We start from the raw sequence: 26203 nt of genomic DNA, 5'->3' as shown, positions 1-26203 counted from the left end.
AGCTCACTGCAACCTCTGCCTCCAGAGTTCAAGCGATATTCCTGCCTCAGCCTCCAGAGTAGCTGGGACTACAGGCACCTGCCACCACACCTGGCTAATTTTGTATTTTTAGTAAAGATGGGGTTTCACCATGTTGGCCAAAATACTCTCGATCTCCTGACCTTGTGATCTGCCTGCCTTGGCCTCCCAAAGTCCTGGGATTATAGGCATGAGCCACCACAACCAGCCTGATATTTTATTTTTTTGAGACAAATTCTTGCTCTGTTGCCCAGCCAGGCTGGAGTGCAGTAGTGCAACCTCGACTCACTGCAGCCTCTGCCTCCCCGGTTCAAGCGATTCTTCTGCCTCAACTTCCCCAGCAGTTGGGATTACAGGTGCGTGCCACCACATCCAGCTAATTTTTGTATTTTTGGTATAGACAGGGTTTTGCCATGTTGGCCAGGCTGGTCTTCAACTCCCGACCTCTAGTGATCCACCTGTGTTGGTCTCCTAAAGTGCTGGCAATACAGGCGTGAGCCACCATGCTGGGCCGGGTCTTGGATTTTTTTTTTTTTTTTTTTTTTTTTTTGAGACGGAGTCTCGCTCTGTCGCCCAGGCTGGAGTGCAGTGGCGCAATCTCAGCTCACTGCAAGCTCCGCCTCCCAGGTTCACGCCATTCTCCTGCCTCAGCCTCTCCGAGTAGCTGGGACTACAGGCGCCCGCCACTACGCCCGGCTAATTTTTTTGTATTTTTAGTAGAGACCGGGTTTCACCGTGGTCTCGATCTCCTGACCTCGTGATCCGCCCGCCTCAGCCTCCCAAAGTGCTGGGATTACAAGCGTGAGCCACCGCGCCCAGCCAGGTCTTGGATTTTTATAAGAAAAAAAAAGGGGTGGGGGGGAAGAGCCGGGTGCAGTGGCTCATGCCTGTAATCCTGGGAGGCAGAGGTTGCAGTAAGCCAAGATCATGCCATTGCACTCCAGCCTGGATGACAGAGTAAGACTGTCTCAAAAAAAAAGAAAAAAAAAGAAGAGAAAATTAAGGAAATAAAGCAGTTCCACTAGTGATGTTTTTGCACTACTGTTCAATGCTACCAACATTTTTGCCTTCAGAGAACAAGCTTAAAAGGCATGCTCAACCTGCGATTAAGACGCATCTACGCAACACAAACGGATGCTGAGCAGAAAAGACCCAGAGGCACCATCGTCTTATCAAGCAGTTTATTTCCATTTTCAGTTCTAATGTTGACTTTTTCATAAATATTCACCTGGAATCTCCACTAAGGCTCCTCAGGAGCAGGGCCCAATTCCTAGAATGTGCTTGGTGAGTTAGCCCCTGGTATAGAGTAGAGGCTCGGCAAATATTTTACTGCCTCCTTTCTAATGATTTCCCAGTGGCCAGCGTTTCCCAACATGTGAGATGTACAGTTCAAAAGGCCACAGGGAAACCGACACAGCAGGGCCATTTCAAAAGGGGAAGATCTTCCAATTCTTCTGATTTTAGGAAATTCTGCTGCGTGCTAACCTTGGACACATGCTAGCCTCCCTTTCTCAGTTTGGAAAGATCTAAAGTAATAGTTATTTCTCTAAAATGAAACATATATTCATTTTATATATATATTTTACAGATAGCTTCTATCTATGGCAATTTATGTTGGATTATTCCATCTATGGGAATCACATCAAGTTTTCTTTCTTTTTTAAGAGACGGGGTCTTGCTATGTTGTCCAGGTTGGTGTTGAACTCCTGGGCTTAAGCTATCCTCTCACCTCGGCCTCCCGAAGTGCTGGGATTATAGGTATGCATCACCATGCCTGGCCAAATTTTCTTTGTAAATACATTTGAGTGGTAGTAACTAATTTTAAAGGAAAAAAACCTGAAGTAGTCTAGAGGTGGAACACAAATGAGGTTTAGAGAACTGATTCAGCAAGGACTAGAACTGATTCAGCAAGGACTAAAGATTGGGATGCAATGCCCTCTGCACAGTCTGGTTCTTGAGGTTGCGGTGGGTGTGTTTCCAGTGGCGTAGGTCGGTCAGATACTTCTGGCCTTTGAGAGTGCGTGGATGTGACATGGTCAGTGCCACATGTGAACCAGGTGCTGCCAAGTCCTGTGAAAGTCACACACCATATGGTACACTACAAAGGTATAGGTTAAAGGCTGAAGCTTGAAACAAAAAAAAAAATCCTCTATAGAGCAAGATATATTCCTAGTATTGAGCTATTCCCAACCAAAAAAAAAAAATTAAGGAAAAAAATAAAAAAGGAAGCATTCCATCAGTGGCTCTATTGAACAAGTAATCTATCATCAAGATATAATCACCCAACCTTTATTATTCCAAGTGCAGTGTCAAGAGACATGTTACAGCTGCTAAGGACAATGTACTTCAGCTTTCAAACCTGGGAAAGAAGCCACACGACTGCATGAGACAAGCCGTGAGAGGCACTGCTCAGGAGGAAACGGCTGGGTGTCTTCACCAAAATTAGATTACAGCATATTCCGGGAGCACATGCCCTTGTACTGCTTACAAACCAAGGGAGAAAGAGCAATGCGTCCATCATCCCAACGCCTTCCCTGGAACAGGGAAATGAGCATCATTCTGTGGCAACAGCGTCTTTGGACTCTGCATCAGTTTGTTCCACTTCAGCATCCATGGCAGCTGGGGCAGGAGCAGCTCTGGTTTGGGCAATTTCTGCCTCTGCTGCCATTGTCTCGGCGCCATTTCCAGCCTCTGCAGCCTCACTTCTGGCCTCGGGGACGCCCTTCTCTGATGCCGTTCCGCAGCGCACCTGCTCTTCCAGCAGCTGTTCAGCTTGAGGATCACTACCGGCCTCCGCTGTGTCCACGGGGCCCTCGCCCTCAGCTGGCTCCCCATTCCTCTCTGGAGCGGGCGCTCCTTCCCCATCTACGGCCCTCACTGCTGCTGTAATCACCTCTGCTAAGACATCCGCGGCCACCTCCTCAGGTGTCTCTTTCTTATCCTCAGCTCCTAAATTGTCATCTCCTTCCATTTCTGGATCAACAGTTTCACTGGTGAAAGGGTCCTCACCCTGGCCAAGAGGAAACGCAGGTCAGTGTGGTGTAAGCAGAGCTCAGGAGGCCCATGATTGCAGGGATGTCAGCTTTCCAGAACCAGCAGTCCACAAGGGAAACACTTCTGTAAATTACGCCACAGGAGTGAATCCTACATGTTCTCAGAGCCTACAGATTCAGAAAACACCTCGGGGAGACATTCTGCATTTTTTTTTTTTTTTGAGATGGAATCTCGCTGTTGCCCAGGCTGGACTGCAGTGGTGCGATCTCGGCTCACTGCAACCTCCGCCTCCTGGGTTTTTAGTGGAGATGGGGTTTCCACCCACCTCAGCCTCCCAAAGTGCTGGGATTACAGGTGTGAGCCACCATGCCCGGCCCATTCTGCAATTTTTTTTTTTTTTTTGAGACGGAGTTTTGCTCTTTGTTGCCCAGGATGGAGTGCAACGGCGCAATCTCGGCTCACCACAACCTCTGCCTCCCAGGTTCAAGTGGTTCTCCTGCCTCAGCCTCCTGAGTAGCTGGGATTACACGCAGGAGTCACCACGCCTGGCTAATTTTGTATTTTTAGTGGAGATGGGGTTTCACCATGTTGGGCAGACTGGTCTGCAACTCCAGACCTCAGGTGATCCACCTGCCTTGGCCTCCCAAAGCGCTGGGATTACAGGCGCAAGCCACCGCGCCTGGCCTGTGATTTTTAATCAAGCATGTAACAGTGAGGAAAAGTTCACAAGCCCAGCCTTAACTTGATGTTTTTTTAAAAAGGGCATGAGGCCAGGCGTGGTGGCTCACGCTTGTAATCCCAGCACTTTGGGAGGCCGAGGTGGGCGGATCATGAGGTCAGGAGATCGAGACCATCCTGGCTAACACAGTGAAACCCCGTCTCTACTAAAAGTACAAAAACAAAATTAGCCGGGCATGGTGGCAGCCACCTGTAGTCCCAGCTACTCGGGAGGCTGAGGAGGCAGAATGGCGTGAACCTGGAAGGCGGAGCTTGCAGTGAGTCAAGATCATGCCACTGAACTCCAGCCTGGCAGCCTGGGCGACAGAGCCAGACTCCGTCTCACAAAAATAAAATAAAATAAAAAAGGGCATGTAATAGGAAGTTAACACTACGTAATATTTTAGTTTCATTAAGGTGCAGTGGCTCATGCCTGTAATCCCAGCACTTTGGGAGGCTGGGGCCGGAGGACTGCTTGAGCTCAGGAGTTCGAGACCAGCCTGGGCAACGTGGCAAATCAAGATTCAAATCCAAGTCTGACTCCCTCAGAAGTCAAAATTCTCCTAAGTATATGCTAAAAAAACTATCTGTAGTCTAAAACAAGCAAACTAAAAGTTATCATTACCAGATTAGGAAACATGTTTTAAAATATGATGCTTAGGGCAAGGCGCTCATGCCTGTAACCCCAGCAATTTGGGAGGTCAAGGCGGGAGGATCACTTGAGGTCAGACCAGCATGGGCAACAGAGCAACACTGTCTTAAAAAATTAGCCAGTGTGTGGCCGGGCCAGTGGCTCACGCCTGTAATCCCAGCACTTTGGGAGGCTGAAGCAGGCGGATCACAAGGTCAGGAGATCGAGACCATCCTGGTTAACACAGTGAAACCCCATCTCTTTTTTTTTTTTTTTTTTGAGACGGAGTCTTGGTCTGTTGCCAAGGCTGGAGTACAATGGCGTGATCTTGGCTCACTGCAACCTGCACCTCCTGGATTGCCTCAGCCTCCTCAGTAGCTGGGATTACAGGCGCCCGCCACCACGCCTGGCTAATTTTTTTTATTTTTAGTAGAGACAGGGTTTCACCATCTTGGCCAGGCTGGTCTTGAACTCCTGACCTCGTGATCCAACTGCCTCGGCCTCCCAAAGTGCTGGGATTACAGGCGTATTACGAGCCACTGCGCCCGGCCACCCCATCTGCCTACAAAAAATTAGCCAGGCGTGGTGGTGGGCGCCTGTAGTCCCAGGTACTCAGGAGGCTGAGGCAGGACAATGGCATGAACCCAGGACACGGAGCTTGCAGTGAGCCGGGATCGCACCATTGCACTCCAGCCTGGGTGACAGAGCAAGACACCGTCTCAAAAAAAAAAAAAAATTAGCCAGGTGTGGTGGTGTACTATTGCAGTCCCAGCTACCTGGTAGGCTGAGTGGGGAGGATCTCTTGAGCTCAGCAATTTGAGGCTGCAGTGAGCTATGATCACACCACTACACTCCAGCCTGGGTACCAAGAGAACAAGACCCTGACTCAAAAAAAAAAAAAAAAAAAGAGAGAGACACTTAAAAGCCTGAGCCCACACTTGACTCTAGAAACTTTTACCTTGCTTAAGCTGCAAAGGTAAAATACTCATCAGTCATGTTTCCTCTTTTTTTTTTTTTGAGACAAGGTCTCACTCTGTCATCCAGGCTGGAGTGCAGTGGCACGATCTTGGCTCACTGCAACCTCTGCCTCCTGAGTAGGACCACAGGCGCATGCCACCATGCCTGGCTAATTTATGTATTTTTTGTACAGACAGGGTTTCACCATGTTGTCCAGGCTGGTCTCGAACTCCTGAGCTCAAAGTGATCCGCCCACCCCAGCCTCCCAAAGTACTGGGATTACAGGTGTGAGCCACCACGCCTGGCTTAGTCATGTTTCTTCAATTGGTTATTTAGATTCTGTGCCTTTAATGGATGGAACTGTCAAATATGGAAGTGTTTAGTAACTGAGGAGGGCAAAGGTCCTGAAGTCAGGTTGTGGGCTGGGACTTAGCCACCTGCCCCAAATGCTAAAGTCCTGGGATGAACACTGAGCAAAACGGGTTTCACAAGGAAGAACTGGGAGCTCTTCCAAGCAGCCTTCTCTCCATGAGCACCCACTTTGGGACTTTGATATGCTGCTCCCATCATGAAGGCTCTGGTTCTTCACTACCCCTCACCTTCAACCTCACTGTCAGTTGGCTCTATCAATGAAATCTCTTTTTAGCTTCTCTCCTGGAAAATTCTCATGTACCTTGGATTTTGTTTTTGAGATGTGGTCTCGCTCTGTCACCTGGGCTGGAGTGTAGTGGTGCAATCATAACCCCTCTAACTCCTGGGCTCAGGGATCCTCCTGCCTCAGCCTCCCAAACTATTGGGATTACAAGCATGAGCCGTAACTCCCAGCTCCCCGCTTTCCTTTATTTTAAAGACCAGGTCTTGCTATGTTACCCAGGCTGAAGTGCAGTGGTACCACCATCACTCACTGTAGCCTCAGAAATTCCTGGGCTCAAGCAATCCTCCCATCCCAGCTTCCCGAGTAGGGCTAACCTTGGGTTTTTCTTAAAAAAGCACTTAACCATCATTTGCTCAGAATTTTAAGGCTAAACAATCAGGATTTTTCATGGTAAAAATCCATTACACACTGATTATCAAGCAGCGCCACATCCCCAGAGTCCCCAGGCAAGCAGTGACTCATTGGAAATCCCAGCTGTCATGTTCCTGAGCCTGATGCATTCCAGTGTCCCCCAACTGTCAAGACTCAGAAATGCTAAACGCTGCACTCTGGATTCAACTCCCTGCTCGTGGGGTTCATCTTCCCTTTTGAAAGCTTTTCCTGTCTGTGGTACTCGCAAGCACAAACCTTGAGGTATTTTTCCAGCATCTTCACTATATGTCTGTTGTTCAAAACACTCTTAGCCACATGGAGACTGGTTTTCTTGAACTGTTCAGCAGCCAACTGCAAAGGGAACCAAATGTGAGCTCTTAAAAATGGCAAAGATTAAGGAAGAGAACAAACCAGCCAGGCTCTGCCGAGTCATCCTGAGATCAGCCCTATGCAGAGAGGCAAATCTCAAAACGCCAGGCTCCAAGAATAGAGAGAAGGCTCCAGAGACTGTGCAACCAAGACTAACAAACTGGAAAAGCTGGGCAATCTTAAGAGATAAACGCAAAGATGCACCACTGATACCCATGTAGCACATGCAGAACTGGGGGTGAAACAAGAGCATTTACAAATGAAAGGCTGTGTGGCCTCAGTGGAGGAAAAGGACAAGCTCTTTCTTTTCAGTTTTTGGGGTTACATTGATTTCATAAGTTCAACAACAAAAGTATGACTATGCTGGGTGTGGCAGCTCATGCCTGTAATCCTAGCACTTTGAGAGGCTGAGGCATGTGGATCACTTGAGGCCAGGAGTTTGAGACGGGCCTGGCCATCATGGTGGAACCCTGTCTCTACAAAATATAAAAATAAGCTGGGTGTGGTGGTGCACACCTGTAATCCCAGCTACTCAGGAGGCTGAGGCATTGAGAATTTGGGAGATGGAGGTTGCAATCAGCTGAGATTGTACCACTGCATTCCAGCCTGGGCAATGGAGTGAGACTCTGTCTCAAAAATTAAAATTAAAAAAAAACAAACGGAAACACAACTATGACTGCACCAAGTCTCTGACTGTTTTAGAGCCTGACTCGTTTGCACAATAGTTCCTTGTTTGTATACTGCTTTTCAGCTGATCTTTAACAGTACAGGGGCTGGGTGCAGTGGCTCACACCTGTAATCCCAGCACTCTGGGAGGCTGAGGCGGGTGGATCACCTGAGGTCAGGAGTTCAAGACCAGCCTGGCCAACATGGTGAAACCCCATCTCTATTAAAAATATAAAAAATTAGCTGGGCATTGTGGTGGGCACCTGTAATCCCAGCTACTTAGGAGGCTAAGGCTGCAGAATTGCTTGAATCTGGGAGGCAGAAGTTGCAGTGAAAGATCACACCACTGCACTCCAGCCTGGGCAACAAGAGTGAAACTCCGTAAAAAAAAAAAACAACAAACAAACAAAAAACAAAAACGTAAACCAAAAAACCAAAACCAAAACCAAAACACAGTACTGTGAGATGGGTGTGCAGCTCTTGACCTCCCCATTTAATAGCTGAGTAAACTAAGGAGAGAGCTGCTAACCCAGGGCCAGAAAGTGACAGGCTGCGGAGCAAACGCAGCCACAGGCACTCTTCACTGTCTGCTTTTCTGCACTGACAGCAGGTAGAGCTGTTGCTGGATAGAGCCTCTATAGTCTGCAATGCTAAAAATACTCATCATCTGACTCAAATAAGGCATTTTTCCAGCATCTTCAACATTTGACCCCTGGGCTCAACATTTAGCCTGAAGCCCCAGCAGCTAGGTAAGGACAGAACCAGTCCTTTAGTCCAAGTCCCCTGGGCCACTCGGCTTTCAATGGCCCTTTCAGCTTACGGAAGCCCCCAGGCCTTCTGCTAGTGGGAAACTGACCTACGTGGAAACACTATCAGGAGAATCTCCGCTACTGCATTTAATCAAGTCTAAGCAACACATTTTCTCACATTTTTATTAAAAACTGAGACGAATCTTACAACCCATCGATGGAAGTGATAGACTTGAAACATAGCAAGAACCCCTAAAGATGTTGTTATTCCCCATAAGACACAGCAGGCTCTGAGCCGCAGCCCTGCAATGCGTACCCCAGGCAGTGTGGGGAGGAAGACTCACCCTGCGGTTATGATTGTGGTCCACGGAGTGCAGGTGCCGCTGGAGGAGCTGCGGCTGTGCAGGAATTAGCATGTCGCAGGCCAGGCAGTGAGCAGCCTCAATCTTCTTGAAGAAGTGCTCCTGGCCAATCCCTGCCAGGAAAAGCATGTCTTGTAGGATCTGGGACAGCAAGTGATGCTTTCCTCCCACTCCCCAACCGGGCCCACGTTTTCTCCCTGCAACTCTAAGGAATCAGAAGGGCATAGCCTGCCTTTCTACGGGAAGTATGGGTCAGCACATCGGCCTCTATAGCTGGGAATTCTGCACTTTTCAGCTTTTCTGTTCCTCCTGGTTGTTTCTTTTCAAACCAAGGAGAAAAAGACATGAAAGTGCTTAACGTCACTGATACAAGCTGCAATCTATGCAAGGCCACATCCGAAGGTTTCTTTCTTTCCATTGCTGCTGAGCGCTCTTCCCACAGGTCTCGTCATCACCTTCTCAGCCACCTTGGGCTGGCTTCCTGCCACGTTTTTTTTTTTTTTTGAGACAGAGTCTCGCTCTGTCGCCTAGGCTGGAGTGCAGTGGTGCGATCTTGGCTCACTGCAAGCTCTGCCTCCCGGGTTGACACCATTCTCCTGCCTCAGCCTCCCAAGTAGCTGGGACTACAGGCGCCCGCCACCACGCCCAGCTAATTTTTTGTATTTTTTTAGTAGAGTCAGGGTTTCACCGTGTCAGCCAGGATGGCCTCGATCTCCTGACCTCATGATCTGCCCGCCTCAGCCTCCCAAAGTGCTGGGATTACAGGTGTAAGCCACCGTGCCCGGCCTTGCGCCACGTTTTACAGGTCCCGTCACATGCCTTACTACCATCCAGGAAAGCACTCATCCTGGGATCACAACTCACCTTTGAAAGGATCTGGTTTTGGTTTCGCGGTTTCTTTCTCCATCAATTCCTGACGCCGCTTCTCAATTTTCTTATTTCTGTTTACAATGTATTCCTAGGTGGGATTGGAGACGGCATAAAGTAAAATGAGAGGTGGGCACATGTGGACATTTCTCAGCTGCCAGGGCTAGGCAGGCAGCTATCAGAGCAGCTGCATGGGGCAGCACAGCACGATGACTGGAGCTCTTGGTTGTCCCCGTGACTCGGGGACTTACACAGCTACTCTATCTGGGAAAGGAAACCTTGGCCAAGTATAGCCTCTGATGTCCCTTCCTCCTTCAAGGGATCCGGCACCTGCGGGATGGGCGGGAGATGCGGTGACAGGGTCCAGATGTCCTTTACCTGGAGGAACTCCACCATCTTGTCAGGCAGCTTGGTGCTTATGAACCGCAGGGTCTCTTTGTGAAATTTGCTTTGCAGATGCTTCTGGATCTCTTCGTCGTCAAAGCTACGGAACTTGCACACAGAACAGGCAAACTGAATTCTAGAGAAGGAAAACAAGGAGGGGAGTGAAGCAGGGAGCATCAGCTCACCTCTGGGGAGAGCTGAAATATAAACAGGATTTTCAGGAATTTTTTTTTCTTTTCTTCTTTTTTTTTTTTTTTGGAGACGGAGTTTCGCTCTTGTTGCCGAGGCTGGAGTGCAATGGTGCGATCTCAGCTAACCACAACCTCTAACACCTGGGTTCAAGCGATTCTCCTGCCTCAGCCTCCCGAGTAGCTGGGATTACAGTGGCCCGCTACCAAGCCTGGCTAAATTTTTGTATTTTTATTTTATTTTATTTATTTTTTTGAGACGGAGTCTCGCTCTGTCGCCCAGGGTGGAGTGCAGTGGTGCGATCTCGGCTCACTGCAACCTCTGCCTCCCGGGTTCAAGTGATTCTCCTGCGTCAGCCTCCCGAGTAGCTGGGATTACAGGTGCCCACCACCACTCCCAGTTAATTTTTGTATTTTTAGTAGAGACGGGGTTTCACCATGGTGGCTAGGTTAGTCTCGAACTCCTGACCTCGTGATCAACCCACCTCAGCCTCCCAAAGTGCTGGGATTACAGGCGTGAACCACTGCGCCCGGTCTACTTTTTTTTTATATTTTTAGTAGAGACAGGGTTTCACCATGTTGGCCAGGCTGGTCTCGAACTCCTGACCTCAGGTGATCCACCTGCCTCAGCCTCCACAAAGTGCTGGGATTACAGGCGTGAGCCACTGTGCCCAGACTTATTTTTTTTTTCTCGAGATGAGATTTCACTATATTGCTCAGGTTGTTCTCAAACTCCTGGGCTCAAGCAATCCTCCCACCTCAGCCTCCCAAGTAGCTGGGATTAGAGGTGCATGCCACCGCACTCAGCCAGGAAAAGTGGCTGCTGAACCAAGAGTTCCGACTTCCCAAGGGGCAACAGAACCACAGTTACCCAAACTTCCCCAGCTGAAGAATGGGAACACAGGCTTGCAGGTATCTCAGGAAAATGACTCGCATGGTAATCTGCTGGCACTGCAGCCCCTCTGGCCCCAAAGCCCCTGAGAAAACACCAGAAAGCTGCAACTGCTTGGAACTGGGGATGCCCTAGGCTCTGGCTGGCAGCTCTTGGGGCCCAGCATCTAGCTTCACAGCTTCTCAGATGAGTTTCTCTCTGCAGGCACTGGGATGACACAAGGCAACTTCATTTTACGTGCAGACAAAACACCTCGCACAATTCAAAACACAAAACCCAGTATCAGTTCTGCCATGAGACTACACATAAAGACATGTCACATCAAATTCTACAGATAAAAAGTGAGGCTTCTTTGTCACAGGCTTTCAAAGCCTCCCCAAAAGCAACCATGCTGCATGGCGAGGGAGAGCAGCCTGCAGGCCCCCAGGCCACCACACTGAGGTGCTCCCTCCTGGAGGCTCCTGCCCTTCTGGTGTAGGGGTGCAGGCCCTGTGACGCTCAGGACTTCACCTCTGCCAACTCCACATGCCTGGCTTCTGACCTCTGACAAGCACCATGAAGACACTTCCGCTTCTGCAGACAGTCCCTACGGATGGGGGGAGGGGACAATCTCCCGGGGCTCATACACAGCACTGTCAGGAAGCTACTGATGAGCTGTGTGCTTCCCTGCTACACCTCTGCCTCCCCGTGACAATTCCTCCAAGTCCCTTCGAGATCCTCAGTCATGGCCAGCACAGTGGTTCATGCCTGTAATCCCAGCACTTTGGGAGACCAAGGTGGGTGGATCACCTGAGGTCAGGAGTTTGAGACCAGTCTGGCCAACATGGTGAAACCCCATCACTACTAAAAGTACAAAAATTAGCTGGGCATGGTGGCGGGCGCCTATAATCCCAGCTACTTGGGAGGCTGAGGTAAGAGGATTACTTGAGCCCAGGAGGTGGAGTGTTGCAGTGAGCTGAGATCGTGCCACTGCACTCTAGGCTGGGCGACACAGCAAGACTCCCATCTCCAAGGGTAAAAAAAAAAAAAAAGAGATCCTCAGTCACTAGCACACTCTCTAAAGGTTTCTTTTTTTTAAAAAGTCACCTGTTCATTGGAAGAACATACAAGATGAAAAAAAAGCAAAAACAAAACAAAACAAAAAAAAGCAAAAAGTAGTAAAAAAATGTCATCTCTATACCCTTCTCCCAGTACTCTGGGAGGCCAAGGCAGGAAGATGTCTTGAGGCTAGTTCAAGAACAGCCCAGGCAACAGAGAAAGACCTGTCTCTTTATTAGATTATTTAAGTTTAAAAATAATTAAAAAGAAAATGTCATCTCAGTTTCCATGTGACATGAAGTCATCTACTCTATCCATCATTTATCTGTTTAAAATAACAAGGGTTTCAATGTTCCCGTACCACTTAAGAAGAAACAGTTCTGCGTTTGGTTCCTGGCTTCATTTTGCTAAGCATTTCTCTTTTTTTTTTTTTTTTTTGAATCCTTGATTTAAGATTCACATGGGACAGTGATTGTTTTTTTTTGTTCCTGAGATGCAGTCTTGCTCTGTTGCCCACGCTAGAGTGCAATAGCACAATCTTGGCTCAATGAGATGGAGTTGTTTTTTGAGATAGAGTTTAGCTCTTGTTGCCCAGGCTGGAATGCAGTGGTGTGATCTTGGCTCATTGCAACCTCCACCTCCCGGGTTCAAGCAATTCTCCTGCTTCAGCCTCCCGAGCAGCTGGGATTACAGACATGCGCCACCATGCTGGACGAATTTTGTATTTTTAGTAGAGACCGGGTTTCTCCATGTTGGTCAGGCTGGTCTCGAACTCCCAACCTCAGGTGATCTGATCCGCCTGCCTCGGCCTCCCGAAGTGGTGGGATTACAGGCGTGAGGCACTGCCCCCAGCCCGTTTTTCTTTTTCAGACAGAGTCTTGCTCTGTCGCTCAGGCTGGAGTGCAGTGGTGCAACCTTGGCTCACTACAAACTCCACCTCCCAAGTTTAAGTGATTCTCCTGCCTCAGCCTCCCGAGTAGCTGAGATTACAGGCACCTGCCACCATGCCTGGCTAATTTTTGTAATTTTAGTAGAGATGGGTTTCACCATATTGACCAGGCTGGTCTTGAACTCCCAGCCTCAGGCGATCTGCCGGCTCAGCCTTCCAAAGTGCTGAAATTACATGTGTGAGCCACTGCATCTGGCCCCTTTTACTAAGCATTTCTTTGAACAAAACAATCACTGCCCAGACTGGGCACGGTGGCTCACGCTTGTAATCCCAGCACTTCGGGAGGCCAAGGCGGGCAGATCACAAGATCAGGAGTTTGAGACCAGCCTCGCCAACACAGTGAATCCCCACCTCTACTAAAAATACAAAAATTAGCCAGGCTTGGTGGCAGGCACCTGTAATCCCAGCTACTCAGGAGGCTGAGGCAGGAGAATTGCTTGAACCCGGGAGGCAGAAGTTGCAGTGAGCTGAGATTACGCTATTGCACTCCAGCCTGGGTGACAGAGCAAGACTCCATCTCAGGAACAAAAAAAAAAAAAAAAAAAGAAAATCAGTGTCCCATGTGAACCTTAAGGTCAAGGATTCCCCAGCATCACATGATCACTGGTGATTTCAGTTTCTAGTCAGAAGCCACTTAACTCCTGGCAGGGAGAGGCAGGCACATGGTGTGCTCATGATGACATCCTTTGGGCTCAACATTTTTGGAATCCTTTTCTATTGTGGGACAAAATCTTAATGGTAGGACCATCTCTCTATCTATCTCCTAGCTATGTCAAACTCCAGGGGTGGTGTGGATTTGGATAAGGTGAACACAGGACACTGTCAGAGATGGCAGACACCAGGCCAGGGGACAGGGATGCCCCTCAGGCCGGCAGGAGAGTAACAGAGCCCCCAGCTGAGCAGTTATGGACCATACAGACCCACCAGCAAGGCTGGGATTCCAGAGGAATAGAGACACAGAAGTCAAACACCAATCCTCTAAGCAAGAACAGAAATCTATCTTCACCAAAGCAACGTCCCAGCCGTCCTAGGAGACAGGTAGCCCGTATGCTGGGAGCACAACGAGTGATGGTCTTTTCTGCACTCCCAACTGTTTACTGTTTTGCCTCCCACTGGTTTGGCCAGAGGAGTCAGGCCACAAGGCCCCCAGCATTGTGGAGCGAGGACAGGTGAGCTCGGCAGCACCTCCACCGCACCAGGTCCGCCTCCTCCTGTGGGGGTGTGTGCCCGCGCCTCACCTGTCAGCTGCACGGTCCCGCGTCCTGTCTCTTCTCCTTTGCTTTTCCCTTCTCTTCTTCACGTCCTCGTCCTCGTCCTCCTTCTCTCCTGTAACAGACAAGTCCCTTCAAGACGCTCTGAGGGGCCTGCAAAGGAGCTGAGCTCCAGGGCCTGGTCGGGGGGCTGCAGCTTGGCCACCGCACCCTGTGCCCTGCCACTGCCTGCACCACGTGGTAGGGTCCAGGATGCCCCAAGGCACCATCAGAGACTCCTGGTGGACACGGGCCTGGGGTGAGAGCCCGGAGTAGTCACCAAACTCCCCACATGGCCTGAGGCGGCCAGGACGGGCTAGGGGCACAGCCTGCCCACCCCATATGCACCACAGCCCCCTGCTCCCTCTGTCCTCCCCATCCTGCTTGTCCAATCTCATGCCCTGCGATGGGGTCTTCTCCCAATATCACAGGAGAAGCCCATTCTCCCCGGACGAAGAGGCGGCAGCTGAAGGCCTCAGGAAGTGAAGCAGCTGCTCCGCCGCCCTCTATCCCACCTCTAGGTGGACCGTGACGAACGTCCTGGTGGCCCCGTCTGAACTAGGGCCTCAGCAGGTCTGACAGTCCTTGCTGGCCCGACCTCTATCTTCCACTCACAAAAACCGTCAATCTAGGGCTTTCCCAGGGCTGCGTGGGAAGCAATCCTAGAAAAAAATTTGGGAAGAGACCGATTGGTCCTCCCGTCCGTCCCCTGGGGCCAGCAGAGGAGATCCTGAGAGAGCCACGTGGCCATCGTCCCAGCATGAGGCCAGGGACGGACGCTGAAAAAAGGTTGGAGAAGCATCTGAACTGTAACCCCTACCCCTGATGCCAGTCCCGAGACTGTCCCACGAAGATGGCGACCGGCGTGCGCTGCTCAGAAGCCTCTCAAAAGGGCGTGTGGGATTTTTGGCAAGAGGTCACTGCCTGAAACTATGACTGCTGTTTAATAGCAAAGTCATCCCGGGTAGGTAGCAGGACCTGCGCGCAACAGACATGTCACCTTTGCTGTAGCATTGTGCCGCTAAGCGCTCGGGGCGCCCCGTGCTATGGACAGGACTGCTGCGGGTCAAGGGGGGGAGGACCGCAGAGGGCTGGCTAAGCCTGAACAGGAGGAGTGTCTAGGCCAAGGACCTTCAGAATCGATGGGAGCAGGGCCACTGAGGAGCCAGCCTGTGATCCTTGGGGTAACCAGCTACAGAAAGACTCACAGGACAGGTAAAGAAACAAGTGGCTTCAGGGTGAGCTCCAGGCCGCGGCACCTCAGGCCGCCCTGCCGTGCAGGCTTTAAGCCTGCTCTGCTGTTGCTGCAGACCCTCTGGTCTCCTGCATTGGACATGGAGAGACCTGCTGAAGGGCACCTGCCTCTCAAAGACCCAGTGGGCCTGGGTGCTCCCGACCCCGCAGGTGTCTGCTGTCACACACTCGCAGGCATGAAGCAATCTGCAGTGCAGTTGCCAGTATCCCCACCACAGAGGCCCACAGCATGGCCCAGGGCAGGCGACTGAAGGAACTGGACAAAAGGAAGCCCCAGAGAAAACAGTTCAGGGATATGCACTGGCCAAGGGCACAGAAAATGGGCTGGGGGCCTCTTCTCTCATGTTTCTCCTTCCCTACAAACTTCAACTGTGGTGGACACCCAAGGCTGCCCCCCATCCCCACTGCAACCCGCATCGGGTCAGGCAGACAGACCCGTTTCCAGTAAATGCTGCCCCAGACACTTTGAAGCAAAGTGTCAGCTGATCGCCACAGTCAAGGCCCATCTGGTGGCTGCAGCCCCTCTTCCCCCACAGCCACGGGCCCCTCCATCCAGGCCCCTGGCTTGCTTAGAAGCTGGGCAGTAAGTGCGGGGCAGCCGGGAAGACATAGGAAAGCTGCAAGGGACATGGTGACGCCTACCTCTTTGCCTCCCAGAGTCGCAGAATTCATCCTCCTGGAAAAGAGTATACACAAAGTCCGGCAGTGAGCTAGTGTGTCCAGAACTCTCCACAACCAGCCCAGTCCCTGGCCACTGCCTGGTGGGCAGTCTCACCCAAGACTTAGGTTGCTATGCCACCAAAAATGAGCCACAGTGTGTCAGGACCAGCCTCCGGGGCTCAGGACAGGGCCTGTGTGTCCTGTTATTACTCCCAGTTGCCTTCAGAGATTCTGTGACAATGACCTTTCTAAAAAGCCACTCACCCATCCTCTCTCGGTTCCTCCTAAGCTGCAGAACTGCCTGCCCTGCCACAAAGACCCACCCATACAATTCTATGAACGGAGCCTGTTCACCAACTGTAGGGAGAGAGAGTCTCACTTGGGGGATGCCAGTTCCGGTATTCTTCATAGAAAATGGGTTCCACCGGCCAGGCGCAGTGGCTCACGCCTGTGATCCCAGCACTTTGGGAGGCCGAGGCGGGTGGATCACGAGGTCAGGAGATCGAGACCATCCTGGCTAACATGGTGAAACCCTGTCTCTACTAAAAATACAAAAAATTAGCTGGGCATGGTAGTGGGCGCCTGTAGTCCCAGCTACTTGGGAGGCTGAGGCAGGAGAATGGTGTGAACCCGGGAGGCGGAGCTTGCAGTGAGCCGAGATTGCGCCACTGCACTCCAGCCTGGGCAACAGAGCCAGACTCGTCTCAAAAAAAAAAAAAAAAAAGAAACAGAAAATGAGTTCCACCATGTTTCCCAAGCTTTTATTTATATTTACCCAATGTCTTTTGTTTTGTTTTGTTTTTTTTTGAGATGGAGTCTCGCCCTGTCTTCCAGGCTGGAGTGCAATGACGCGATCTCGGCTCACTGCAACCTCTGCCTCCTGGGTTGAAGCAAATCTTCTACCTCAGCCTCCCGAGTAGCTGGGACTACAGGTGCGTGCCGCCACATCCAGCTAATTTTTGTATTTTCAGTAGAGACAGGGTTTCACCATATTGGCCAGGATGGTCTCAATCTTGTGACCTTGTGATCCATCCGCCTTGGCCTTCCAAAGTGCTGGAATTACAGGTGTGAGCCACCACGCCAGGCCTATATTTACCCAATGTCTTAATAACAAATCATATATAGATAAAAACGATTCAACTGAGAATCTGAACAGAGCTGACTCCTTAGGCAGTGAACATATGGCTAAATTAACAATCAGCAGGTTTACAGAGATTCCTAGTCTCAAGACCAGCAAAATAGGGATCAAGTGAGACTCTGAAAACCCGAAAAGCCACCATCTCCTGCCTGTGAGACTCTGAAAACCCGAAAAGCCACCATTTCCTGCCTGTTCCCTGCCTGTGTGACTCTAAGGACTTGGGGAAGGCCCTCCTTCCTACGCTGGACCTTCAGGCCCTACACCTCCAACTTGGATCAGAATCTACACTGGGGTGGCTGAGGCACCTCCCCAAGAGCTTGGGGTGGTCCTGGCTATGAACTGGCCCCAGTGCTGCCTGCCTGTGCCTTGTTGTGAGGATGGAAGGATGAGGACACCAGTCAGCGGCACCCGGCACAGAGCTGGCAGCAAATGAGCCTCCAGCCTGTGCTTGGAGGCTTTAGCCCACAGTCCCTGCATCTACTGGCCTAGAGACCAGGGAGAGGAACTGGGAGCTTTTTTCAGAAAGGGAATGTTTGTTGTAAGTTGAAAACTTTCCTTTTTTTTTTTTTTTTTTTTTTTTTTTTGAGACGGAGTCTCCCTCTGTCGCCCAGGCTGGAATGCAGTGGTGTAATGTCTGCTCACTGCAACCTCCACCTCCCAGGTTCAAGTGATCCTCCTCCCTCAGCCTCCCGAGTAGCTGGGACTACACGCAAGTGCCACCGCTCCTGGCTAATTTCTGTATTTTTAATTGAGACGGGGTTTCACCATGTTGGCCAGGCTGGTCTTGAACTCTTGACCCCAAGAGATCCACCCACCTGAGCCTCCCTAAGTGCTAGGATTATAGGTGTGAGCCACCATGCCGGCTAAGGTGGAAAACTTTTAGAAACCTAGCTAAAAGTCAGGGTCTTGAATCCACTCAGAGGTAGTCAAATCTCCCACAGCAGCTGCTCCTGCCCCTTTGTGAGGAAGCATGATTGAAGAAAGAAGAAATCCCACGCTAGAGGCGAAAGGGCTGCCTGGTGGACTTACACCCTTGAACTCTTCATCTCCTGAGCGGAAGTCACCAGCTGCGTCATCTGCCAGACACAAAGAGAGGAAAAGTCAGTCCCCGGAGAATGGTCCCAGCCGGTTTCCGCCCTCCCAAGCTCGCCATCCAGGGTGAGTCTGCCCTGACCAAAGTGGGGGTGAAACACGCCACCTGCGTGTGTCCACAACACAGATGGGGCCGGCAGAGCCCCCAGCAGGCAGCTGACCCATCCTACATCCATCTGGCCCACCTGGCCCCCAGGACATACCATTTTCGGAGAAATCGCCTTCACTGTCAACCCGGGCCAGTTTGGTGTCTGGCTCCTCATAAAGTTGGAACTGCTTCCGTTTCCTGCCCGTGCCATCTGGTCCAAAGCGGTCAAACCCTCTCCTCTTGGGCTACAGACAACAAGCACACCCCATGAGCTACTTACCAGGGCCATGAAGATGCCCCACAGAAAAGAACAAGGAGGTTGTAGGATCAGACAACACAGGCACAAAAGGTCTTTTCAAAAGCAAACAGACAACATAGTTTGAAACTAAAAAGAAAATCATGCTGAGTGAAAGAAGCCAGGAACAAAAGGCCACACGTTTCGCAACTCCATTTGTGCAAAATGTCTAGAACACACAAATCCAGAGACCAGTGGTGGTTGTCGGGGGCTGGGTGGGGGAGGAGACAGGGGTGACTAATGAGCAGAGATTTCTCTTCTGGTTGACATAAACGCGAAGATTAGACTGTGGTGGTGGGGATGGTTGCACAATCCTGTAAATTAACTAAAAGTCGAACTGCGCACTTAAAAACATTTAAGTAAATGTTGAGATGGGGAAATTTTACCTCAATAAAGCTGCTAAAAAGAGAAGCGAAGGTGGCCGGAAGGAACCTTGTGAGGACTTACCCGATCCCGATCCCGCATCCGTGGCTGCGAGCGGCCACATCCGTAGGGCATCGTGCTGTCATAGCCGCCTGCCCCCTGCATGCCCATCACGCTGTAGTCGGAAGCCATGGACTGGGAGAAGAGGGACGGAGGTGGCCGGCTGGGGGAGGGCCCTCCCAGGCCCCGTCCACCCACGTAGTTCAGCTCGTTCCAGGGCGTGGACAGGGGCTCAGAGGACGCAGCAGGGGGCACGAAGGGGTCGCTGCGCATGAAGGTGCCAGGGTTGCTCCGGTCCTGGAAGCGGCCCTGGCCCCGGCCCCGCATGAAGCCATCAAGGGAGCCCCGCTCCCGGGTCGGGTCTCGGCATTCACTGTACTGCCCCCCAAAGCTGCCATTGCGGTCGGACCCCAGGTCGAAGTCATAGTCGTAGCTGTAGCTGGGGCGGTAGGGGTTGTGCTCCGGCAGGCAGGGCCTGGAGTCATAGGACTCGAACGGCTGGAAGCGGAAGGAGCTGCAACGGAAGCACAGCCCATCAGGGGCGGTCACCCCGGTCGCCCACTGCCACACTCCCTCAGTATAACTTCGACGCCCTTACATTCAAAACAGCAAACCAAACCACCCTGCATCCCACCTAAGTGCTGGGATGGCCAAAACAAACCAACACCCTCCCTGGAACACTGCTGAGCAGGGGACACAGAGCCCCTGGCCACAGGAGTAGCATGATGTAGAAAAAAGGAGTCTCGGGGAGCTTAGCCAACAACCACGCCTAAGCCCCGCCATGAAGAAAAGCAAGGAAGTCCTATTGTAACACCACTGACCGCCCACGAGCCCAACTCATCAATGCCACACCCAGGAGGAAGGTGGGGACGGGCCCTCCCTCAAGAGTGGGTGCCCACTCCCATGTGCACAAAGGTGGGGATGTGTGGGGTCCCAGGGGAAGGGCTTGGGTCCATAATCACCTCTCCCGGTCCTGCATGCCCTCCCCACCGCCGCCGCTCCCGCCCCTGCCTCCTTCCTTGGACATCATGTCCAAACGCTGGTTGATCTTGGCAATGAGGGAGTCGGAATTGTCGGTGCATGGCTCTGGGCCGTAAGAGGCCATGTGCATGGCAGGGGCCCCGGCCGCCAGGCCGCCATCGTTGGGCTTGGTGGCCTCCCACGAGGCTGGGCCGTAGCTGTAGGTTGCGCCTGTGGTGACACTGGTGTTCTGGGCGCCGTAGTAATTGTAGTTTTCATAACCTGTCACGGGGGAGGAGCCAAGTCAGACCTAGGCAGCCATGAGGCCTGTCCGTGGTGGAACAACCGGGGAGGGGCACCTGCTGCCATGGAGAAGGAAAAGGGATGTGGGACCCAGTGCTGCTGGCATCACTTCACACTGCACTGTGACCTGCCAAGAGGCAGCAGGAGGTGGCCAGAGAAAGGGGCAGCCTCAGTGCCGAGCAGCAGGTTTTCCATGCCAGACTCTAGGACCTGCTCCCCATTCAAAGCCGGGTGACTGAGAGCCTGGGAAGAGCAGTTCTGGCTGCTGACAGGCCCCACAAAGGACCGCTGCTCCCAAAGCACAGTCACAGTCCTCCCCATCATGCTCCCCTGAGGCCGCCCACCACAGCCCTCTGCAGCACCCCCATATACACAACAGCAGCCCTGGCTGACTGTGTCCTCAGAAACAGAGCCAGGAAGTCCACGCCAAACCTCCCTGACGGGCTGACCCGCCTGAACTTCAGATCAGAGGCCCACTTGCCCGCCCACAGACCCCCCCCACAGAAGGGCTTACCTTGCCAGCTGGCCACACCCGTTCCATATGCACCTTAGGGGAAACAAAAACACACAAGGGCCCTGTTTGCAGAACGAAGGCACTGACACCCCAGCTGTCACCTTGCTTCACCCTCCACAGCCCCAGGACCAGGGCTTCCTTCCGCAGGGCTCAGGGAGGCACCCTTGGGTGTTTTTAGTTCACTCAACTCCTACAGAGCACTAGGCTGAGCACAAGCAAGCCCTCTCTCCCAGGCAAGGCCAACTTTCCGTCAGAGCAAGGGAAGGGATGCTGCACGCTCCCCAGGAAGCTCGTCCACTGTGGGCTGCTGGCCAAGAGATTGGCCAGGCCCGGCCCCAGGCAGAGTCCTCGTAAAGGGCCAGTTCCCATCAGAAGCCAGAGTGCAGGTGCTGCCAACTGCATAGCGAGGCATTGGTGCAAAGTCACGTCCCCAACTCAAGCGAGCAAGAGGACGTTATGTGCCACGAGTTACTTGGAAGGCCTCCTTCTGAAACACCAGGTGGTGGCTCAAAAGCAGCCCCACTCCCCATGTTGCCCGAGTCAGATCTCAGGCTCAGAAAACAAAGGAAGCCCTCGTGCCCTAGAACACGGGCTGGTAGAAAGCAGAAAGACTTGCCAGCAGAGAGCATGCACTGGTCCCCCAAACAAGCCTAGCATCATGACCCTGACTCTAGAGCGGGGGTCTGCAAAAAGTCCGGCCACACCGAGCCCACTGCCCGCCTTGGCACAGCCCTTAGGATTTTCGAATTTCAGTGCCCATAAATAAGTACCAGCACACTGCCCGTAGCCCTGTGTTCTCAGGCTCTGCCCTCAGCTAGGGATGAATTTTACCTTTTTAAATGGTTGGGGTAAAGCTTTTAAAGTGTATTCAATGACAAATTTTGACATGAGATACATCACTTACACACTGGGTCAAAACTCAGAGAACTATACAAATTAACAAAAACTATGAGCTATAGTGAATAATATCACATCAACATTGGCTGATTAATTGTAGCAAATGCATCACACCAATGCAAGATTTTTTTTTTTTTTTTGAGACGGAGTCTCGCTCTGTCACCCAGGCTGGAGTGCAGTGGCGCGATCTCGGCTCACTGCAAGCTCCGCCTCCTGGGTTCACGCCATTCTCCTGCCTCAGCCTCCCGAGCAGCTGGGACTACAGGCGCCCGCCACCACACCTGGCTAATTTTTTTTGTATTTTTAGTAGACACGGGGTTGCACCATGTTAGCCAGGATGGTCTGGATCTCCTGACCTCGTGATCCGCCTGCCTCGGCATCCCAAAGTGCCGGGATTATAGGCGTGAGCCACTGAGCCACCGTGCCTGGCCTTTTTTTTTTTTTTTTTTTTTTTTGAGACTGGGTCTTGCTCTGTCACTCAGGCTGGAGTACAGTGGCATAATCTCAGCTCACTGCAGCCTTACCTCCTGGGCTCAAGCAATCTTCCTATCTCAGCCTTCTGAGTGGCTGGGACTACAGGCACGCACTGCCACGCCCCACTAATTTTTTATTAGTAGGATAAAAGGATAATGTGAGCTCGGGTCTTGAACTCCCAGGCTCAAGTGAGCCTCTTGCCTCAGCCTCCCAAAGTGCTGGGATTTCAGGCATGCGCTGCCTCGCCCAGCTAATGAAAGATCTTACTAACGAGGCCGGGCATGGTGGCTCATGCCTGTAATCCCAGCACTTTGATTATGGGATTGATCATGAGGTTAGGAGTTCGAGACCAGCTTGGCCAACATGGTAAAACCCTGTCTTTACTAAAAATACAAAAATTAGCTGGGCGCGGTGGTGGGTGCCTGTAATCCCAGCTACTCGGGAGGCTGCAGCTGCAGTGAGCCGAGATCACACCACTGCACTCTAGCCTGGGCAACAGAGCAAGACTCTGTCTCAAAAGAAAAAAAAAAATCGTACTAATGAGAGACACTATACCTGAGTGGAGGTGGGTGGGCGTATGAAACTCCACTACTAAATCTAAAGCCGTACTAAAAAGTCTGTTAATTATAGAGAAAAAAACACCTTGGATATACCCTCAGCTATTTACTCAGAATAACAAAAATATTTTGCCAAAACAGAGTATTTAATAACACACAAAAATTATGATCTTCAAGTTGTACTGTCTGTAAGTAATTATTGGCATTGTCCCATCCACTCTTTCACACATTTATGACTGCTTTCCTGCTACAGAGACTGTGGAGCTCATAAAGCCACAAAGATATTCACTATCTGATCTTTTACACAAAGTTTGCTGACCCCTGGGCTACTACTCTCCCTTGACCCAAGTTCAGCTCTGCCATGCTAGGGCCTTGAGTTAGGGGAAGCCCATGCCTCACCCGCAAAGCAGAGCCCACTTACCCTGGGTGTTGGCAGGTCCAGCACTCCACGCCCCGTAGCCTGCAAGAAGACCCTGTGAGTTAAGATTCTATTTGTCACACCAGAGAACGGGTCCTCTTGGGGGTACTCCTAAAGGGATCTCCTTACAGTTCAGTGCCAGCCTTACAAGAAGGAAGACCCCCCCCCCCCCCAATAAAGCCATCCCACAGCTGGCTAATGGCATCATCGCATTCCACCTGGCTGAGGTCAAAGCAGAAAAAGAAGGATGGGAAGTGGGCTTGGAAGTCAGCTCTGCCCTGCAGAGGGACCTTGGCCAAGGACCTCACCTCTCCAAGATTTCATCCACAACTGAGGCTAACACAAGACAATCCACTCAGCATGAGGACACGTTCCCCAACCCACCACACAGGTAGGAAACCAGTTCAGACTGCCATCACAAGTACTTCATAACTGAAAATAAGCATGGGAATTTGGTGACATAAACTGCATCTTTCTAAGCTGCACTTCCTGCCACTTTTTTTTTTTTTTTTTTTTTTTTTGAGGTGGAGTCTTGCTGTTGCCCAGGCTAAAGCGCAGTGGCGCAATCTCGGCTCACTGCAAGCTCCGCCTCCTGGGTTCACACCATTCTCCTGCCTCAGCCTCCCGAGTAGCTGGGACTACAGGCGCCCGCCACCACGCCTGGCTAATTTTTTGTGTTTTTAGTAGAGACAGGGTTTCACCGTGTTAGGATGGTCTCGATCTCCTGACCTCGTGATCCGCCCACCTCGGCCTCCCAAAGTGCTGGGATTACAGGCGTGAGCCACTGTGCCCGGCCCTTCCTGCCACTTTTAAGCCCTCCACGGATCCCCTGGACATTTAAGTCCCAGGGCCTTGGCCTGGCCCTAAGGCATCAGACTGCACTCTTCACCCCTCCACACCCCCCGCCCACTATGGCATCTGTCTGGTCCCACCAGGAAGGAGAATGAGAACTGTGTTCTCTTTATTTCTGTGTCCCTGGGGCCCAGCACTGAGCTGCGCGCGGGTGGCCACCATGCCTGTTAAATGACTTCACTTTGATAAGGCAGGAACATATTCATGTCTCCCTCACCAGAACCCCCCTGCCCCCCCGCCCCCGCTAAGTACCTAGTGCGTGCCGATACACCACAAGCACCCAGTAAACCCTGTTGTCCCGAATGCTATTCAGAGACAAGGGAGCTAGGCTCATGGGTTACGAGACTTGACCCAGTCATACCGCTGAGTTTTGCCCTCTGCTATGCTACGCCTTCCCCTCCGTCATAGCGCAAAGCCTTCTAAATTCGCATCCGTGCAGCAGAAAGGCAGACTGCAGATTCTATCAGCAAGTAACCAACCTCGAGAAACTGCTACTCTGCGAAGCTCTAGTGTAAGTGGCACGCACTATTAACCTTAAAATGCTCCCTGAAACACAAGAAATCAGGGAAGCTGAACTATCTCCACTGTGTCTGAAAGGTTTTCGGCAGGTAGGAAGAGGGGGTAAAAAAAAACTCTCCAAACTAAGAATGAAAAGGAGGAATACAATGCCTGCAGAAAAGAGCTGATGGGAAAGAATGGTGAAATCTACCTAGGCTGCGGCAGACCAGGAGAGTCAGGCTGAGCCTTCGCTAGGACCCGGAAGACACCAAAGCACACCGCGCAAGCAGCCGCCTCAGGACCGACACCTCTCTCTACAATTTCTGGTGCTGAGATACTTCTGCCCTGCCACTTCTCAAGATCGACAACTTCTCGAGCTCCTGTGCCCAGGATCAGACCACTAGCTTCTCTACACCCAGTCGAGCTCCACCCAGCATGTCCGAACTATCCCCTGTGGGCAAACTTGGCTCCCAGAAGGCTCTGATTCCAGAAGCAGGGCGCAGGCAGCTCGAGAAGATCGGCCCTACTGCAGGGCCAGCGCTAAGGCCAAGTGGGGAAAGGACACGTTCCCTCCTGCACAGCCCCTTGGCCCCTCCAGGCCACCACAAGACTGTCTAAAAGGAGAACTGCCAATCTGTCACCAGCCCCAGGACACATCAGGTTTCCAGCTTTGTACGAACACTCAGCATCTGCCCCTCACCATCCTGTCCCAGGCCACCACGCGCCGGGTACAGAGCTGGAGCCCGGCGAGGCTGACTCTCGCGCCGGCCGCACTCGGCCCCATCGCGCTGCACCGGGGACTAAAGGCCCGACCCGGCGCAGCCCGACGGCTTCCGGGACAGGCGCCCTGGGCCACGTGAGCCCAGCGGAGGCCCTACCCGGCCCCGCGGGTCCAGGGCAGGTCGGGAGAGAGGCGGCCCTCGCGGTGCGCCCGCGGCCCCAGACCCAGCTCCCCGGGCCCGACCTCACAACCCCACGCTGTAGCTCCGCCCCCTAACGCCGCCATTTTGTGGCGTCTTCGGAAGAGGAAGCCGGGAGTGCAAACCCCGGGGTCGCTGGGGGCCGGAAGGACTCCGCCGAAGGTGAGGGGCAAAAACGGCCCACACGGCCCAAGACGCCCCCACGAAGCCCACCGCGGCGTCTGCCCCAACCCCGAGTCCCGCCCGCCTCCTCGGGCCCTGGCGGCCAATCCGCACGCAGCTCCCCGGGAGCGACGGCGCCAAAGCCCAATGAGGGACGCGCGCGCGCGCGCCCTGGCCGCCTCTCCGCAGGGCCCGGCTACGGCAACCACGCTCGGGACAAAGGCCCGGCCCGCGGCCGTCTGCGCAGCGGCTGCGTCGCCCGCACAGAGCCTTCCCTCCCCGCTCCGCACCCAGCAGCTAACACAAACCTCCGTAGCCCTGGTCCATGTCTTCGACGCGGCCCACCAACAGCCCCTTTTACTAGGCGACCACAGCACGCATGCGTTCAGCGCACCTCCGCCGTCGACTACTGGAAGACCAGGCGCACACGTCACTACTTCCGCGCGATCCCATTGGCTGGTCTTCACGAGGGCCCGCCCTCGCCGTCCCAGCTGGCCTTTCGGGCTGCTAAGATCCACCTCCGTAGCCTGATGGGAGTTGTGGTCCCATTGCGGTGCCCGACGGCCCGGCCCGCGCGCACGCGCACGCGCACCCCGCCTCTCTGCCCGCCCCGCCCCGCCCGCGCGGCACAGTAACAGAA

At 52.4% G+C, this 26203-nt stretch overlaps 1 protein-coding gene across 2 annotated transcripts; it reads right to left on the bottom strand.

The window, feature by feature from the left end:
* Positions 1–1184: 1184 nt before the first annotated feature.
* Positions 1185–25974, bottom strand: AKAP8 (A-kinase anchoring protein 8). 2 transcript variants are annotated; one of them, XM_003275884.3, is made up of 14 exons: positions 25872–25974; positions 23135–23173; positions 20786–20818; positions 19971–20250; positions 19033–19522; positions 18406–18535; positions 18140–18186; positions 15955–15988; positions 14047–14134; positions 9736–9877; positions 9355–9448; positions 8473–8603; positions 6600–6695; positions 1185–3028 (listed from the first exon to the last, which is right to left on the bottom strand). In XM_003275884.3, exons 1-14 carry the CDS (start codon positions 25888–25890, stop codon positions 2573–2575), a joined length of 2079 nt encoding a protein of 692 aa, XP_003275932.2. In that variant the 5' UTR covers positions 25891–25974; the 3' UTR covers positions 1185–2572. The 2 variants fall into 2 exon arrangements, with proteins under 2 accessions (XP_003275932.2, XP_030676433.1); XM_030820573.1 differs by lacking the exon at positions 23135–23173 and having other exon boundaries at positions 25872–25916.
* Between the last annotated feature and the right edge of the window lie 229 nt (positions 25975–26203).

This window comes from Nomascus leucogenys, chromosome 10 (assembly GCF_006542625.1).
Source record: "Nomascus leucogenys isolate Asia chromosome 10, Asia_NLE_v1, whole genome shotgun sequence".
Classification (NCBI taxonomy): domain Eukaryota; kingdom Metazoa; phylum Chordata; class Mammalia; order Primates; family Hylobatidae; genus Nomascus; species Nomascus leucogenys.
The sequence above is the reverse complement of the archived record's forward strand: the minus strand, read 5'-3'. Positions and strand labels throughout refer to the sequence as shown.